Source organism: Leptosomus discolor, chromosome 3, assembly GCF_034619465.1.
Source record: "Leptosomus discolor isolate bLepDis1 chromosome 3, bLepDis1.hap2, whole genome shotgun sequence".
Classification (NCBI taxonomy): domain Eukaryota; kingdom Metazoa; phylum Chordata; class Aves; order Leptosomiformes; family Leptosomidae; genus Leptosomus; species Leptosomus discolor.
In genome coordinates this window covers 66,736,673-66,751,052 of record NC_141393.1, presented here as the reverse complement: position 1 = coordinate 66,751,052, position 14,380 = coordinate 66,736,673, and the positions used below count along the sequence as shown (strand labels likewise).

Genomic DNA, 14,380 nt, shown 5'->3' with positions numbered 1-14,380 from the left:
TTCTTCCAGGGAGCCTCTCTTTAGAAGGCCTTCTTTGAAGTCTGGGTAACTTTCATGATAAGCCAGGTATGAGTGATAAAGGAAGATGGAGAATACAGAAAACTAACTCTGCTTTCTCATATGTAAGAGGGGGTCTGTCTAACACAAGGAGGTCCTAGTGTTGGCTGTTTATTTTCAGTCCATCTGGTCCAGTTCCATGATGCACCCTGGACCTTCAGCCCTGGAGCAGCTGTTAATGCAGCAGAAGCAGAAGCAGCAACGCGGACAAGGCACCATGAACCCGCCGCATTGAGACAGAGGTGGCAACCCTTGCAAATGAAGGCTCCATAAACCATGGCATGTTGGGTTTGCAGGACTGGCCCACACAGTCCTGTGCAGGTGGCAGCCCTCTCTTCTGTTCCTTGCTGTCAGGAGGGCGTAAGTGCTCCACCAACCCACTGAGTGTGCACAAAACGTCTGCAGTGCAAGAAAAGTACATCAGGAACTCTCCCATCCCTGGGCCCTCTGGAGGGAGAGAGGAACTGCTGTTTGTCTCACTCAGTAACCTGATATCACCGCCTCTCACCTTCTCCATCGTGCATGTCCCCAGCCACATGGGAAGTAAAAGCTGAGAATGAAGGGCAGATGGGAGAAGCCAATGAGAACTTCTCAATCCTTTTCCTCTCTTTGGGGAGATAAAATAGGAATCCATTAATGATTGCTTTGCTGACTGAGAATGTAGTTGAAATTACTCCTAAACATCTTTATTACTATCTCAGTAGTAAGATCACACTGAATTCTTCCGTACGCAGACGTGCTTCGTAGTCAGTGTGTAGCAATGAAAGCCCCAGTTGCTGCGCCGGTCAGAGGTGGTTGGTGGCAAGGTGGGGCTCTATCGCCTAGGCTAGCGAAGGAGTTTCGTGAAGGAGAGTCTGGCGCTTGACACCACTTCACCTTTCACCCAAAGGCTTTGACCAGCCCATGGGTGGGTTAGAGACTCCAGCATGAAATGCCCCCCTCTCAGTAGGTGTTTGAGCTATAACTGGTGATGTGGGGCATTGCAGCACTCTGCTGGACAAGCAAGTTAACTGCTATGGGGTTTTAAATTAATGTTTGATTCCTGTACATTTTACTGTAGCATAGTGGCTAGCCCCACAAAGGGCAGGCTAGTCTGTGCATTCACAGCCTGACTCATTTTAATAGGTAGGTAGAAAGCTTTCAATGGTTTTTGGTTGGTTTTTTTTTTCTTTCTTCATCCTCCCATCTTCGCTGGACGCTAGTAGTTTCATTACCAATGTGCAACATCTCGCAGAAAATAATCAGGGGTCCAGCAGGGCTGGGTAAAGCCGACAGCCAGCCTGGACAGTGCGGAGTGTACGCACCCCCGCAGGCACACATCAGCTCTGCAGAAACCCGTCCCCCTGCGCTCCCCGCCCCCAGCTGCAGCCCCAAACTTTTGGTTCCAGAATGAAATTCAAGGCACCTATGGACACACGTGTGTAACCCACACACGGAAGAAAGCATAGTGCTGTTCATAGATTAAAAGGTGCAGAAGGGAAAAGGAAAATGTTTTATTTGCTATTTATTAGGGGGAAGGAAGACTGGAAGCTTCGTTAAAGGAAAGGACAGCGTTTTTGTTAGGTTTCCCAGGGAAGTTATGGAAACAATCTCAATGTCCGTTTGCTGTGTTTAGCAGTAGGGGGTTGCGTGATGATTCAGGATCTCTGAGCTGGAAGTCAGCTGCAGAGCAAAGCACATGCAGGAGCTGAAGTGACACTGGAGTCTGGGCAGCCCCAAAGAATACAAAAAGGGAAGATGGAGGAGACACGATACCCCCCCCGGGGGTGTGAGCAGCTCCCCCACAATCACCTTGGCAACATCACTGTTCTTTGTTGCATTTTGAAGCTGTATTTCCTTTAAAAAGTCCAAAAAGTGGAGTTCCCACCCAGTGGTAATATGAACCAAACCCCTCTGTACTTCCCTCCAGCCCTCCCGATTTGTGTATCGAGCTGTGCACCCAGGCAGCTGCGACATTCCAGTGTTTGAACCGTCACTGACTCTTGCACCCTAGACGAGCTAACCAGGTTCACCATCTCACTCCCGGCAGTGCCAGGGTCCCAGCCGCACCGTTCCACTTGTGCATGAGCATCTGGCCTCGGGAATGTGTCTGACTCTTGGCTGGGACTCCCCTCCCACCCTCCAGTGCCTGGGGGAGCGAGGGAAGGGGCCCCCTACAGAAACTGGTTTGTGTCGTAAGCTTTTTTTGTGTTTTTTGTCTGTCTGTGCAAGAACTGCAGCTGCTGAAATCAGCTTTGCCTTTAATTAAACCATGTTCTCTCCATCCAGGTCTGTGTGTAGTGTTTATTTCCTGTATAACTTGGCTGCAGGCTTTTAAAAACGCCTTCTTTTTCTGGAGAAGTCAGAAGAAGGTTTGAAGTTGATGAACTCTTTTTTTTTTTATTTATTTTAATTTGAAAAAGAACTAAATAAATTGCAGAGATTCTGGCTTGGGCTCAGTGCAGATAATTGGATCATGGTTTTGTGCTGCCTGTGTGCAATGCATTTTATATACAAAACCAAAAATCTGAGACGGGGGCAGCTTGCAAAGCTCTTCAGTTGCAGACTGAACCTGGCAGAGCACAGGCAGTGAGAGTTAGTGGAGATTAGATCCTTCTGCCATTGACCTGCCCGCGGATCGGGCTGTTGGCTGTTTGTGGCCGGTTTTTAAACCGCGTACTTGCAAATCTGTCAAAGAAAACTACAGAGATGCTCTGTTTTTGAAATGGCAGGTGTTCGTTGTATCCAGGCAACTCTTCAGAATAAGTTCCTTTAAAAGTAAATATGGTATTGAGGTTATTGGGACAACGGGGTTGTCCAGAACTTGTGTGACAGGGGCTATCAGCAGCTGGGAAAGGTGAAAACTGTGGAAGTAGTGCCAAGGGCAGAGTGGGGCAAACCTCTAGGGTAGGGAGGAGGGCATCAAAGTTGTGTTGGCTTTTATAAAGGGGACAGCTTTCTGCCTGGAATCTCGGCAGGTCATGCAGCAGCAGTCTAAGTTACTGTCACTTTTAACTGCTGAAAAAAAGCTTTGAGATACGGCTCCCGAAGATGCTTTTATTGGTGGGGGGTTTTAAAGTCTTTGGGTTTGAAGTGAATTGTCAGTTGGAGCAGGGTGAGGCTGCACAGTGTCTCTTAAGCTCTTGGGGTTGGCAGTAATGTTTTAAGGAAGCAAATGCTGTTCAGCCTTTCTTGGTCTGTAGCTTCCTGAATGCCAGATCCTCTTCCGGATTTGTTGGCAGGGCTGTAAATGCAAGTGGCACCACCCTTTTGTGGGTTTTTCCAGCTGCTGGCATTTCTGTATAAAAGCTTTGTTAAAGATAGGGCAGGTGGGACACAGCAAGTCTCAGGGCAAGCACAGGTTTTAGGACTGAATGTATTCCTAACAGGAAGACAATTAGCAACTTTTTAACAAGTACCTGTTTTAGGGAACAATGCAAAAGGTAAAATAAAAAATAAAGCTTTTAATAAAGTAGCAATAATATTTCAAGTTCATTTTCAGATGCAGTGATTAATATGGAAACTTCTTAATTGCAACAGTTGAATTCTTAATTTCTTTCCATGTCCGTGACTTTAAACTCTTCTGAAATTAAATCTCTGGGTCTTTAGTGTTGGACTTTTGAACAAAAGCGGATGGGAAGATGCCTATCTTCCCATTGCACTGGCCTTCTAACCAGTCTTCATTCACTGGAAGATAAAATCGACGTGGTTTTTGTCACCCTACGGATATACAGGAGCAAAATAACCTCCATGTGCTACAGACAGGCCCAAGATCATTATTTTAAGGTTTTCTGCTGATAAACCTTTTACCTGATAGAGAGAGGAATGGGGAGGAAAGGGGCTGAGAAGGAATGAGGTAAGAGAGCAAAGACTGTGCTGCCAAGCAAAGGTGGGAAAAGTAAATCAAAATAGAGACTGAGGGGCTTAAACTGTCTTGAATAAAAGATAGTGGAAACAGAGGGAGTGTGGAGAGCAAGGAAGGGATCTGAGACCTTGGGCTGTCCTCTTCAAGATGCCATCTGAAGTCTATTTTCACCTGCTGTTCCATATTCATATCAAAACAAAGTAAAAAAAAAAAAAAGGCACAAAGAAAACCCAAAACACCCAAACCAAAACCCCACAGTCTCTGCTACCCTGGGTTGGGTAAAGCTTAGGAGCTCTGAAAACTTGCTGTGGGGAACCAAGTGAGCTGAGAACCAACTTTTTAATGGAAAATATTTGGCTCAGCAGTGAAGAGGAAAGTAGGATTTTGGGGTGGGGGGTGTCATCAATAGTGTGTGCTGTAAAACCTCACCTGTCCATGGTAAAGGGGGGACTGTGGTCACTTGTGTACTCTGCTGAAGCCTGCCAGCCAGCACAGATTAGCGATAGAGCTACATAATAGCAAAACATTGGGCTTTTTTGATTTAAAACTATTCCTGATGTCTGTCTTGATTTCACTCAGAGGCTCAACTGAGGAGGGAAACGGATGCCCTGTGCAGGGTCTGTATGTAATTCTTCACATGATACAGGTTCACCAGCAGCTTTTGCAGAAGCACAGTAACTTTGTCCTCCCTCCTGTGCATTCTACATGGGCTTGAAAGGGTCCAACTCAAAAACAAGTACTAGATCTTGCTGAGATTTAGTCTGTATTTAAGCCTCAATTCTTGTAGAAGCACTAAAGACCACTATTAAGAGGACTAAGGCTAATGGAAGATTGTACCCTTAGAAAGAAAACCAGCCAGAAAAAGGTACCAGAGGAGAGGAATGAGAGTAAGAGCATTCTCCCATTGTGGGGGTGGCAGCCAAAATGAGGCATCTCCTTTAAAAAATAAACTGTGATCAATAAGCTTAAACATAGCTCAAGTGAAACTCTCCCATCTTGAAAATGTTTGGGGAAGGGGGTGGCAGAAACAGGGGTGTGATGAAAATATGTTGGAAGAAGTGTGTGTAACACTGACGCTTGGGTGAGAGCTGGAGGAGCTCTGGTGGAAGAAGGCACTTGAAGAAAGCGATCTTGCAGGCTTTAGGTCCTGCTTGTCTTGTGGCTCCAGGGAATTGGCTGGTAAGGCAAAACCCCTGTCCTTCAGCAGGAGCATGCAAAGCAGAGGCTAGAAACACCTCAGTAGGTTGGATTATGGGTTTTTGTCCTTCATGGGGATGGAGCAAATTTGTCCCCTGAATCTGGAAATTGGAAGCTTGGTGACACAGCTCTTGGCAATGCAAAGGAAAGTAAGTCTCATCTGTATCCTTAGGTTGTCCTTTCTCCTGGCTTCCACCTGCCGCCTCGCGCTCACACAATCTCTACAAGCTTCTTTTCTAACCTGTCTTATAAAGCATTGCATTCAATGCAAGCTTTCTCAGTGCCCTGTGGCAGAAGTACGAGCAGCCTGTTTTGCATCTAAAGGTGGCAAACTGCAAATTAGAGAAGTTTGCTGTTAGTGAAGGCTGCCTGAGCCAGGCTGTTGCTCTGCAGGTCCCTAGCATGAAGCTGTTTGCTTTGGGGGACAGGAGGATTTGGGGAAAGAGATCAAAGTCCCTAGTGAAGCTTGTTGGCCCCCCTGAAGAACATGCATCTGGTGTCTGACCAAATACCTGGCCTGATTGGCAGATGTTGGGAACCCACAACTTCCACTGAACTGAGCAGCAGCTGCTGCAGGCACTCAGCATCTCAGGTCAGGCCCGTGCTCTCACCAGAGCTGGGAGGTCCTTCCCCTGTCACAGAAGGAGCATGATTACCTTTGGATAAAACAAGTATCACATCTCCTGCCTGAAACTCCAGGTCTTCAGGTTGGGTGGCTTCATAATTGTACTGCGCAACAACTTGGGTTGGTCCCGTGTCCTCTGGCGTTGCCTCCTGTGGTAACTCCTCTGGTTTGCTCTCCAGTAAAAACCCCTCTCCCTAGGGCAGGAAATAAGCTGGTAAGGACACCTTTTGTCTTCTCCTTTCTCTTTGTACCAGAGTAAGAGAGACAAGCTCTGCTTCTCCTCTTTGCCCGCTCTTTGCTCCTCTGCCTCTCGAGAGGTCGCTGGCTTGCTTTAAAAGCCGCATGCCTGTGCTCGTGGCAAGGAAAGCAAAGGCAATGTCTGCATAGATTCCTTGCCAGTAGTGGGCAGAAGAGGTGGCTGCCACTGCTAGCTGTCACTGACCTCCGTGATGTCACACCAGACTGTCAGACAGTTGTCCTTGCTCTGGCTCCAAGCCACCTCTAGGTTCTCTATGTTCAGAGTCACCAGCTCTTGGCTCTCCATAGGCTTGTACCTGGGTGTGCAGAGCACACAGGGTAAGGGTGGGAGCCCTGGAAACATGGTTGTAGCCCCTTGCAGTGGGCAGTGCCTCACCTCAGCTGTGTGTGCTTGGGCTGGAGCTCTAGTTTCTTGCAAACCAGGTCCAGGAGCTCCACGAAGGAGAGGCCTGGCTTGACTTGCAGGGCGACTGTGTATTTGTAATGCACCTTGAGGATGTGGGGGCGGGAGACGTCTTCTTCAGCCTCCTGTGAGCAGTAAACTGGATGTCAGGGCTTGCGTGGCTTGGTGAGGGCAGAGAGAGGGACCAGGATGTGGAAACCGCAGTTGACTGAGTCAGATCTGAGCTGTGGGGTATCAGCTGACTGCTGGTCAGGGAGACACCTCTGCTAGCGTGTGCACCCTTTGGGCAGGTCAGTGGTCATGCTACCAAAGCTTTGGTTGGATGTGTGGCTGGTTGGCAGCCCTAGGCTTGTCCCAGGAGAGAACACAGTCATGGCTTAGGCATTTAGCAACCATTGTGTGGCTTTTGGGTGACCAAATTCGAGGTGTGTTCACCCCCAAACCCCCTCCCCCTTTTTTGAGTTGGGATTGTCACGTTTTCCCATCTCTCTCCCCACTGTGACCCTCTGATGTGCTGACCCTGACCAGGAGCACATGCATTACGCCAAGCTCACTCCTGTTTTCCCTGCTCAAGTGCCACATGAGTAGTACAAGGTTTCTGCCCGCAGGCATGGGTGCGGTGGGGAGCGCACCCACAGGAGGCCTCCCAAAAAGCAGTCCTAGTCACCCAATTGAGTTCTGATGACCTGCTGGCACCTAGCCCTGTCGTTGTGCTTTGGCAAAGCTCCTGAATGAAGAAAACCTGCAACACTTCCGGGGCTGCGGTGCTTGCCGGGCGTGCCAGCACCTTTCAACCTGCAATAAGTACAGGTATGTAACATGGACCTCGGGGTCTGTGTTCATGAGCTGTTACCTTGGCTGCTTCTCTTGGCTGCGTTGCAGTAGCAGGAGCATAGTCTATGGAGGAAGAAAGAGAAGGCTCAGCAAGGGGTGGGGTAAGTATTGCTGCTCTGTGCCTAAATACGCGTGCAGATCTCCTGCAGCCCTTCTCCTCGACACCCATCATTATCTGCAGCAATAGCAACAAATCCTGGAGCCAGCAGTGGTCACTTCAATGGATGCAGCATCAGCTGCGATGGGATTCAGCTGTAAGATTTACATATAACCATGAAGCAGAGGTTTAGGCTATGTGCCTTCCCTCTCATAGGGATGGGAGGTTTAGGTGTGGGATGTCTTTCCTGGGTGGATTTTAAGAAAAAAATAAAATAAAAAAATGTGAGCTGCTGGTTTTAGTGTATTTGCTCATCTGATCTCCCTAGATCCACACTAAAAACCAGAGGCAATCCCTGACCTTCACTGGGGTTCTAAAGCTAAATTCAGACCTCCAGGCAGAGTGATTTCATGCAGGTTTGTTGAAGTCCCATCAGAGGGATCTGCTCTACTTTTTGTTGGTGCTTTGACATGACTGTGCTCATTGTGGGAAGAGACAGAGCTACTGTTAAGTGTGGTCCCGCTGCTAGATCTGCAATGGCTTTTGGTGCCATAAAGGTGCTCTTTGAGGTTGTTGGGTCCTTGAGCTGTTTGCCCTAAGCTCCCATGAGCCACAGCCATCTTCTGTATCAGCTTTACCGCTGGACTGCCTATGAGGCTGCTCTACTTGGGACTCGAGCCCTGTCCTGTCATTAGTAGCCTTTTGGTCCACCTTTCCCCACCATCAACTGTCTCGGGTGCACCTCAGAGCAGGGGGCTTGGCAATTGGTTGTCCATGTATTCCTATTTTTTTGGCAGGTTGGCAATTGATAGCCAGAATACACTGTAGCAAGTAAATACCCATGTGGTACGGTCTCTTCTGCGTGCTGGTATTTTCTACTTCAAATGGGTTTTTCCTGCAGCAGCGTGGAGCTCGCAGCTCAGTCGCAGGCTCCTACCTCTGAGCACCGCATGATATTTTCTAGAGAGGGCAACTCGCAATGCTTCCTCCCAGCTCTTTGTTTCATCTCACATTCTCACATGCCTGTGACACATGTGCTCCCCAGCTTTAAACTATTTCAGACTGTGCACCTGAGCACGCCTGCAGCAGTGCTGGTGCAGGCAGGAGAGCCCTGTTTCGGCTTCCCAGCATCCTGAACCAGCTGTGCTGGGGGTGATGTGATGGCCTTGGTGCTACCCTGGGACACCAGGTACTGTTGGCCAGGAATCCCCTTCCCAGGGCAATGACAGCTCCTTCAAACGTAGCCCAGCTCACAGCATCATTAAAACCATCACAGGTGCCTTGCTCTAAGAAGCCTGTAAGGAACCTTCTACTCCAAGACTTGGACAGGCCAGGTCACTTGCCCACTATCCCCAGGCCCTTTTTCCCATTAGTCTCTGTGCTGATTAAGCGCATGGAGGCACTTGCTTTCTTCAGGGACCCATGTGCTCTCTTTTACACCGTCCTCAGCACTGCAGTTGCTGTCTCTGCCTCCTGCTTTAACGTCTACCCATCCTTGACTGCAAATGGGTCTGGGAATGAGATGGAGACCTAGCCCTGGTCTCAAAGCATGAGGACACAGCACTGAGGAAACCATCTCAAACCCACTGTTAGGAGTTTCTACCCTAAGGCACCCCTGTCCCTTCAGCTCCCCTTCACTGACCTGGTGCTGGCCGCCGCGGCTTCTGTGGAGCAGGGGAGCTGGGTGACTCTGGGATCTCAGCTTCAAGAGGGCTTTCGTCCTGTGCCAGATGGGAAGAAGATAGTGCTGTCAATCCCACTCTTCCTAAGGGAGCTGGGGCACAGCTGCCTTGTGGAGCCCCTCCTACAACCTGCTATTTTCCCAAGGTCTGTTTGGGGTCTTGAGCTGGGGAGGGGTGACTTTGCTACCCCTTATCTCCCCAGCATTGCCAACCACCACCTGGGGGGCCATCAACACAGCATCAGCCCAGATTTTACAGGTCTCTGAGCACATGTTAAGGTGACCGTGAGCCAGAACAAACCCCAGTGTTATAAGGGGGAGGGAGTTGTAGGTATGGGTCCTGCTAGAAGGCCCAGAATAGGTGGCAGGTGAGTATGTGGGGATCTGCCCTCCTCAGGACACCATCTCCTCCTGGGCCCCCTCACCTGCATATGCAGCTTGTTCTGGAGCTCCACGGGCTCGAGGTAGTTGCAGGGGACGATTCCTTTCTGCAGGGGAAGGAACGATGAGTGGGGATTGCTTGGCAAGGAGGCAACCCACTGCTGGAGGATGCAACTGAGCTTGTCCTCGCCCTGCCCTGAATCTAGGAGAGCCCCTGAGGCTTGAAGGTTAGTTGCTGCAGGTTGGATGGGTTTCACTGAACCCTGTGGCCTAAGCCAGGGTGGACATAAGAGACAAGTCAGAAGCTCATTTAGTTGCTGACGGCAAGGCTTTGCCCTGCAAGTCCTCTGCAGAGCCTCACAGCGTCCGCCCCATTGTCTACCCCCTCTTTCCAAGTGTGCCCCTTGTACCTTTCCATTGAACATCACCGTAGCCCAGTTGTCCTTCTCTTTCTTGAGGACAAAGACAATGTTTCCCGGCAGGACCTGCAGCTCCTCAGTGGTCTCAGGGATGAACTCGTACAGGACGCGGTGCGGCTGCCCTTCGAGGGCCCTGGGTGTGGGAGCAGCGGATGGATCAGGAAGGCAGGCAACATCGTTTTGCTTTGTAGGGGAAACCCAGACCTCTACCTCCTTGTCTCTATCATCTGTTCCCCATCCCCCTTGAGTTCTGGGTGCTGGCTGAATGCTGAGCTGCAATGGTGCAGGATGGAGTTGGACCTGGATGCATGGGTTAGCAGCATTGCCCATCCTTCATCCAACTTACCTGAGGATTTCTGGAGTCTTGGGCCTGGGTGGAGGACCAGAAGCCTGCCAACAGGAAGACAAAAAGAAAATTATCAGTAAATTGGAGGATTTGGGTTGCTTTGCAGAAATGTCCTGCAGCCTTCTACCATACCTGCCGTCACGCTTACATGGTTCCTTCCTCCATGTGCTGGTGTCAGGTCAGACAGTTTGAACCTAAAGGTTGTCTTTTGCTGCTTTGCAGATAGCTGCGGTAGGTTTTCCTCTCTGTCACCCTGATGTGCAAAGCAGCTGCCTTAGGTGCCATGAGGAGTGCCACTGGCTTTGCTCCTTCTAAGGAGCAGTTTCCAAAGTCTTCCACCTGCGGTTGGTTTTCAGAGGCACAATCCTATTTTCACTTGTGATTTTGGTTTTGGCTCACAGAGGGCTGAGATCAGGGATTTGAGATCAGCTGGTTTAAACGAAGTTGTGCATCCCCGTATCTGCCCATTGCCATGATTGTAAAATCCCCTGCTGTTGTTGTAGTGCTTTATGGTCTCTCCTGCCTAAGTAACTTAAGGTCTCAGGTGGATTTTTATCAACCCTCTGAACTGTGAACACTTGGCTGCATCGAGAAGAGTATATTTTATCTTGCTTAAGGGTGCTGTAGGCTGCAGCAGCTGCACTTACCATATCCTCTCAAAAAGCTCCTGTAAAATCTCTCGGGCACCTTTAGAGATGAAAAGATACTGCTACATCATCAGGAAAATGGCATGAAAAATGTGAAGGGCTTCAGGAACTGGGAGGAGGACGGAGAACGACAGCAGAACTGCTCTTGTTTCTCCACTCAAGCTTAGACAGATGAACCCTAATGAATCTTACAGGGGCGGTCCGAGACAGCTCACTGCTGAAAGCTGTCACCCCACAGCAACAGCGGGGGTGGAGGATGTGCTGCCAGGCCACTACTTCCCCATTCAGGGAACCAGCTTAACCTCAACCACGGACGTAGGTTGGTTTGGGCTGCGCTTTCTGATGATGCAGAGAGCAGCTGAGACGTGGGGACAGCATCCGCCTTCTCCCTGCAGCAGTAGCAGAAAGTTCATGGTGGCAATGCTGCTGTTTGCTCCTAACTGTGAGCCAGAGCCCTCCACAAGCTGCAGGATGACACTCATCCCTATGTCCTCCTGAACTTTCACCAAGGATGCTCTTCACCAGTGGTGCCTTACCTGTGGCTGGAGTGGAGCAAATCCTGAAAAATCATCTTTGTCGACCACAGATGCCACCACCTAGAGCCAAAGACAGACAGGTAGTGACTTGGTGCTTGTAGACCTCTCTTAGACCTCTGGTGTTCACCCTCCTCCTTTGCTGTTGGCCAAGCCAAGTTCTTCGGGATGCTTCAGGTTCAAGAGGGGCTGTGATTTAAGGCTTTGACTAAAGGCTGAGTACTTCTGGCACCAAAACTCACCTCTCAGCTGTGGTAAGTTCTCAGCTCTTAGCCTCACTGTTACCGTGGTCATTAGAACCTAAAAGTTTCCCTTTATGTTTTAAGCACAAATGTTGAAGGGAGCCAAAGTATCCAGCTTGAGACCTTACCTCCTATAGGTGACTTTAAACATTGTTTAGAAAGTTCATAGATGTTTGTGTGCATGTTTCTGGGGTTCCCCTGACACCGAAGGAGCTGCTTGGCTCTCGGTCATCTGATTCTCCAGTGCCTGCACAGCCGATGGTTCCCTTTCTGGAGGAGCACTGCCTCCCTGGACCTGAGCCCAAGGGTGATATCCCAGCGCTTGGATTTTGCACACTCATGGGGGAAAAGCCCCTTTCAAATGGAGAAGGAGAAGAACTGGAAGTCATTTGTGAGTGTCAGATGTTAAATAGCTTCTTTTTCCCCTCCTGAAAAAATCTTAGCTCGAGTTGAAGCTCCAGTGGGGCCTTTCCAGCTCATTGCTGACTGACTGTCCCTCATGCCTTGTTAAGGAAAGAAGCTGAAAATAGGCCATGCTCTGCAGAAACGTGCTTTTAGCTCCTTTATTATTGAAGAGTCCTGTTCCCCATGAGATAGCTACATGCCAACCTTCCATCCATGCCTGGGGGGATCCCCAAGGCGTGGACCAGCTCCATATCTCTGGCTGCCTACCAGGCAGCAGATAGCAGCTCAGAGGGGTGGTGAGAAGGTGGTCAGCAGCTCTCCTCAGCCTACAGGCTTGGCCCGAATAAGTTACTTGTTTCTTACCGTAGCCTTTCCCAGGTAGTCCTTCTTCTCCAGCTGAGCCACTTGCTTTTCATTTGGTCTAAACAGCTTCCCTGCAGGAATGGCCACCAGCTCACAGAGCTTCTGCTTCTGTAGCAGAGAGAAGTCATAGTGCTCTTCAAAGGTGAGAGCAGGGACTGCTTGATATCCCCTTCCTTCTACCTCTGGGGTTAAGGTTTTGCTCCATAAAGTCAAAACACTACTGTGACAGCCCAACCCCAGACCTGACATGGTCCCTTTAACCCAGTCTTCCCACCCCTGTCTCCCCAGTGACCCAAAGCTCTTCCCACCAACTCATGTCTCACTATAACACCCACATTTTGCTCTGCCCACTGTGTTTTTCTCCTGCTCTGCTAAAGCCATAGCTAAAAGATGGTTTCTCTGTCACTGGGGGTTTTCTCCCTCCTCCCTGTGGGGCTGCTATGAGTAAACACAGTGGCTGTAAGAACTGCTCCTCCTTACCAGGATGGCTTCCATCGCCCTGTCAATCTTGTTGTGCTGGGGCTCGCTCTTCAAGCTCATGGCCAGTGCCAGGTACTCCTCAGATTTCTTCCAGTCCTCCACTGTGGCGTACACCAGTGCAATGTTGTAGAGTATCTGCCGGAGGGATGGGAGCAAGGAAATGAGCTCTTAGAGCAGCCAGACCATTGCCAGGAGGGCAGTAAAGGAGAGGACAGCAGGGTGGTGGCAGTGAGCCAGCTTGCTTGCTTTCTTGCAAGACACAAAGAGAGGTTGCTGTCTTCGTCTTAGATTTCTTGGGCTGGTGAACAGACCTTTGGGATCTGTCTGCCAGTCATGTCTTTCTCACCTCACAAGCAAAAAGCCTGTACCGCAACCCCAGGATCTTGTAGTCAATGAGCTGGTTGCCTCGCAGCTGGGCCAGTGCCTCTTTGAAATCTTCGATGGCCTTTTCATGGCTGTGGAGCAGAGGACAAGGATGTCACCACCTCGTGGTGGCAATCTGCCTGCCTCTAAGTCTACTTGTGTGAGTTTAGTTGGGTCTCTCATATCTCCTCGCAGTGTTTTCAGACACCCCAGGGGGAGGAGAGATTCTCCAAGGCTGGTGTTAATCCCAAGACTGCACTGCTGATGAACAGGAGCCTGGTTTACCTCGAGGGATTTCAGTTGCCCATGGAGTACCAACCTGCCTGGAGCCATCCTCAGCCAAAGGCTAGCATCTCTGCAAGCAGCAAAAATGAGACTTTAAACCCTTCCACTCACTTCTGCCTCCGGTAAAACACGGTCCCCCGCTGGAAATAAGCCACCGCCAGGTGCTTGTCGCAGCTGATGCTTCGGGTGAATGCCTGCACAGAGGTAGGAGTGGGGCAAAAAGGGAAGACCTTTAAAAAACTGAGAGCATAGAGTGGCTATACCTGTTCTGCTTCAGCCAAGTGGCCTAAGCTGGGCTGTGTGGGCTATGTCTCCCTGTAGCACCGAGTATTGGGTGGTGGAGCCTGTACCAAGCTCCTAATTTTTTTAAGCTGGAACCATCTGCCACTGCTCGCTTGGCAGCTTAGTGCCTCTGGTCACCTCGCAGAGAGAGGGAGGGTGAGCAGCAAGCCATGCACCTCTTTTGCTGCTTTGCCTCTGATTCACTGGGAAGATGGTTTCCGCAGGAACAGCCCAGAGGTGTCATGCTTCATCCCAGCTTTAAAAGGCCCTGGAATCCTTCCCTTAGCCAGACCATGGCCCTTAGTTCCTCCCTTTCCCACCACATCCATCTGTCTGGCAGGTCTGCGCGTAAACTCACTGAAGGCTGTGAGCAGGGTAGTGATGGTAAGGGTTGTACCTTACCTCTTCCGCCTCGGCCAGCTTCCCCAGAACGAGGTGGATGCAGCCAATGTTAAAGCAGATTTTCGCAGGGGGGTTCTGGACGGCTGTGAAGGCATCCAGGGCTGCCCTCCACTCCTTCCCGTCTGCTGCACACACCCCTTCTTGCCACAGCCGGATCGTCTCCACCAGGGACATGGTGCAGTGGGAGTGGGGTGCAGGGTCCCTGGCCGCGTCGTGGGTCTCGACCCTCTCCTTGT

At 50.1% G+C, this 14,380-nt stretch overlaps 2 protein-coding genes across 4 annotated transcripts in view; one reads left to right on the top strand and one right to left on the bottom strand.

Moving 5' to 3' along the window:
• Positions 1–2,320, top strand: part of SMG7 (SMG7 nonsense mediated mRNA decay factor) — a 34,785-nt gene extending 32,465 nt beyond the window's left edge. For all 3 annotated transcript variants that reach the window (XM_009950322.2, XM_009950323.2, XM_009950319.2), the window contains one exon: positions 179–2,320. In XM_009950322.2, the coding sequence (XP_009948624.1) occupies positions 179–292 (114 nt within the window). In that variant the 3' untranslated portion in view covers positions 293–2,320. The remainder of the gene's footprint in view (positions 1–178) is intronic.
• Positions 2,321–3,528: 1,208 nt separating this feature from the next.
• NCF2 (neutrophil cytosolic factor 2) lies at positions 3,529–14,380 on the bottom strand. Its single transcript, XM_086462340.1, has 15 exons — positions 14,145–14,380; positions 13,572–13,654; positions 13,159–13,267; positions 12,813–12,947; positions 12,333–12,440; positions 11,326–11,385; positions 10,143–10,186; positions 9,788–9,929; positions 9,422–9,484; positions 8,958–9,036; positions 7,238–7,281; positions 6,358–6,509; positions 6,166–6,277; positions 5,755–5,917; positions 3,529–3,723 (listed from the first exon to the last, which is right to left on the bottom strand). Exons 1-15 carry the CDS (start codon positions 14,316–14,318, stop codon positions 3,626–3,628), a joined length of 1,566 nt encoding a protein of 521 aa, XP_086318466.1. The 5' UTR covers positions 14,319–14,380; the 3' UTR covers positions 3,529–3,625.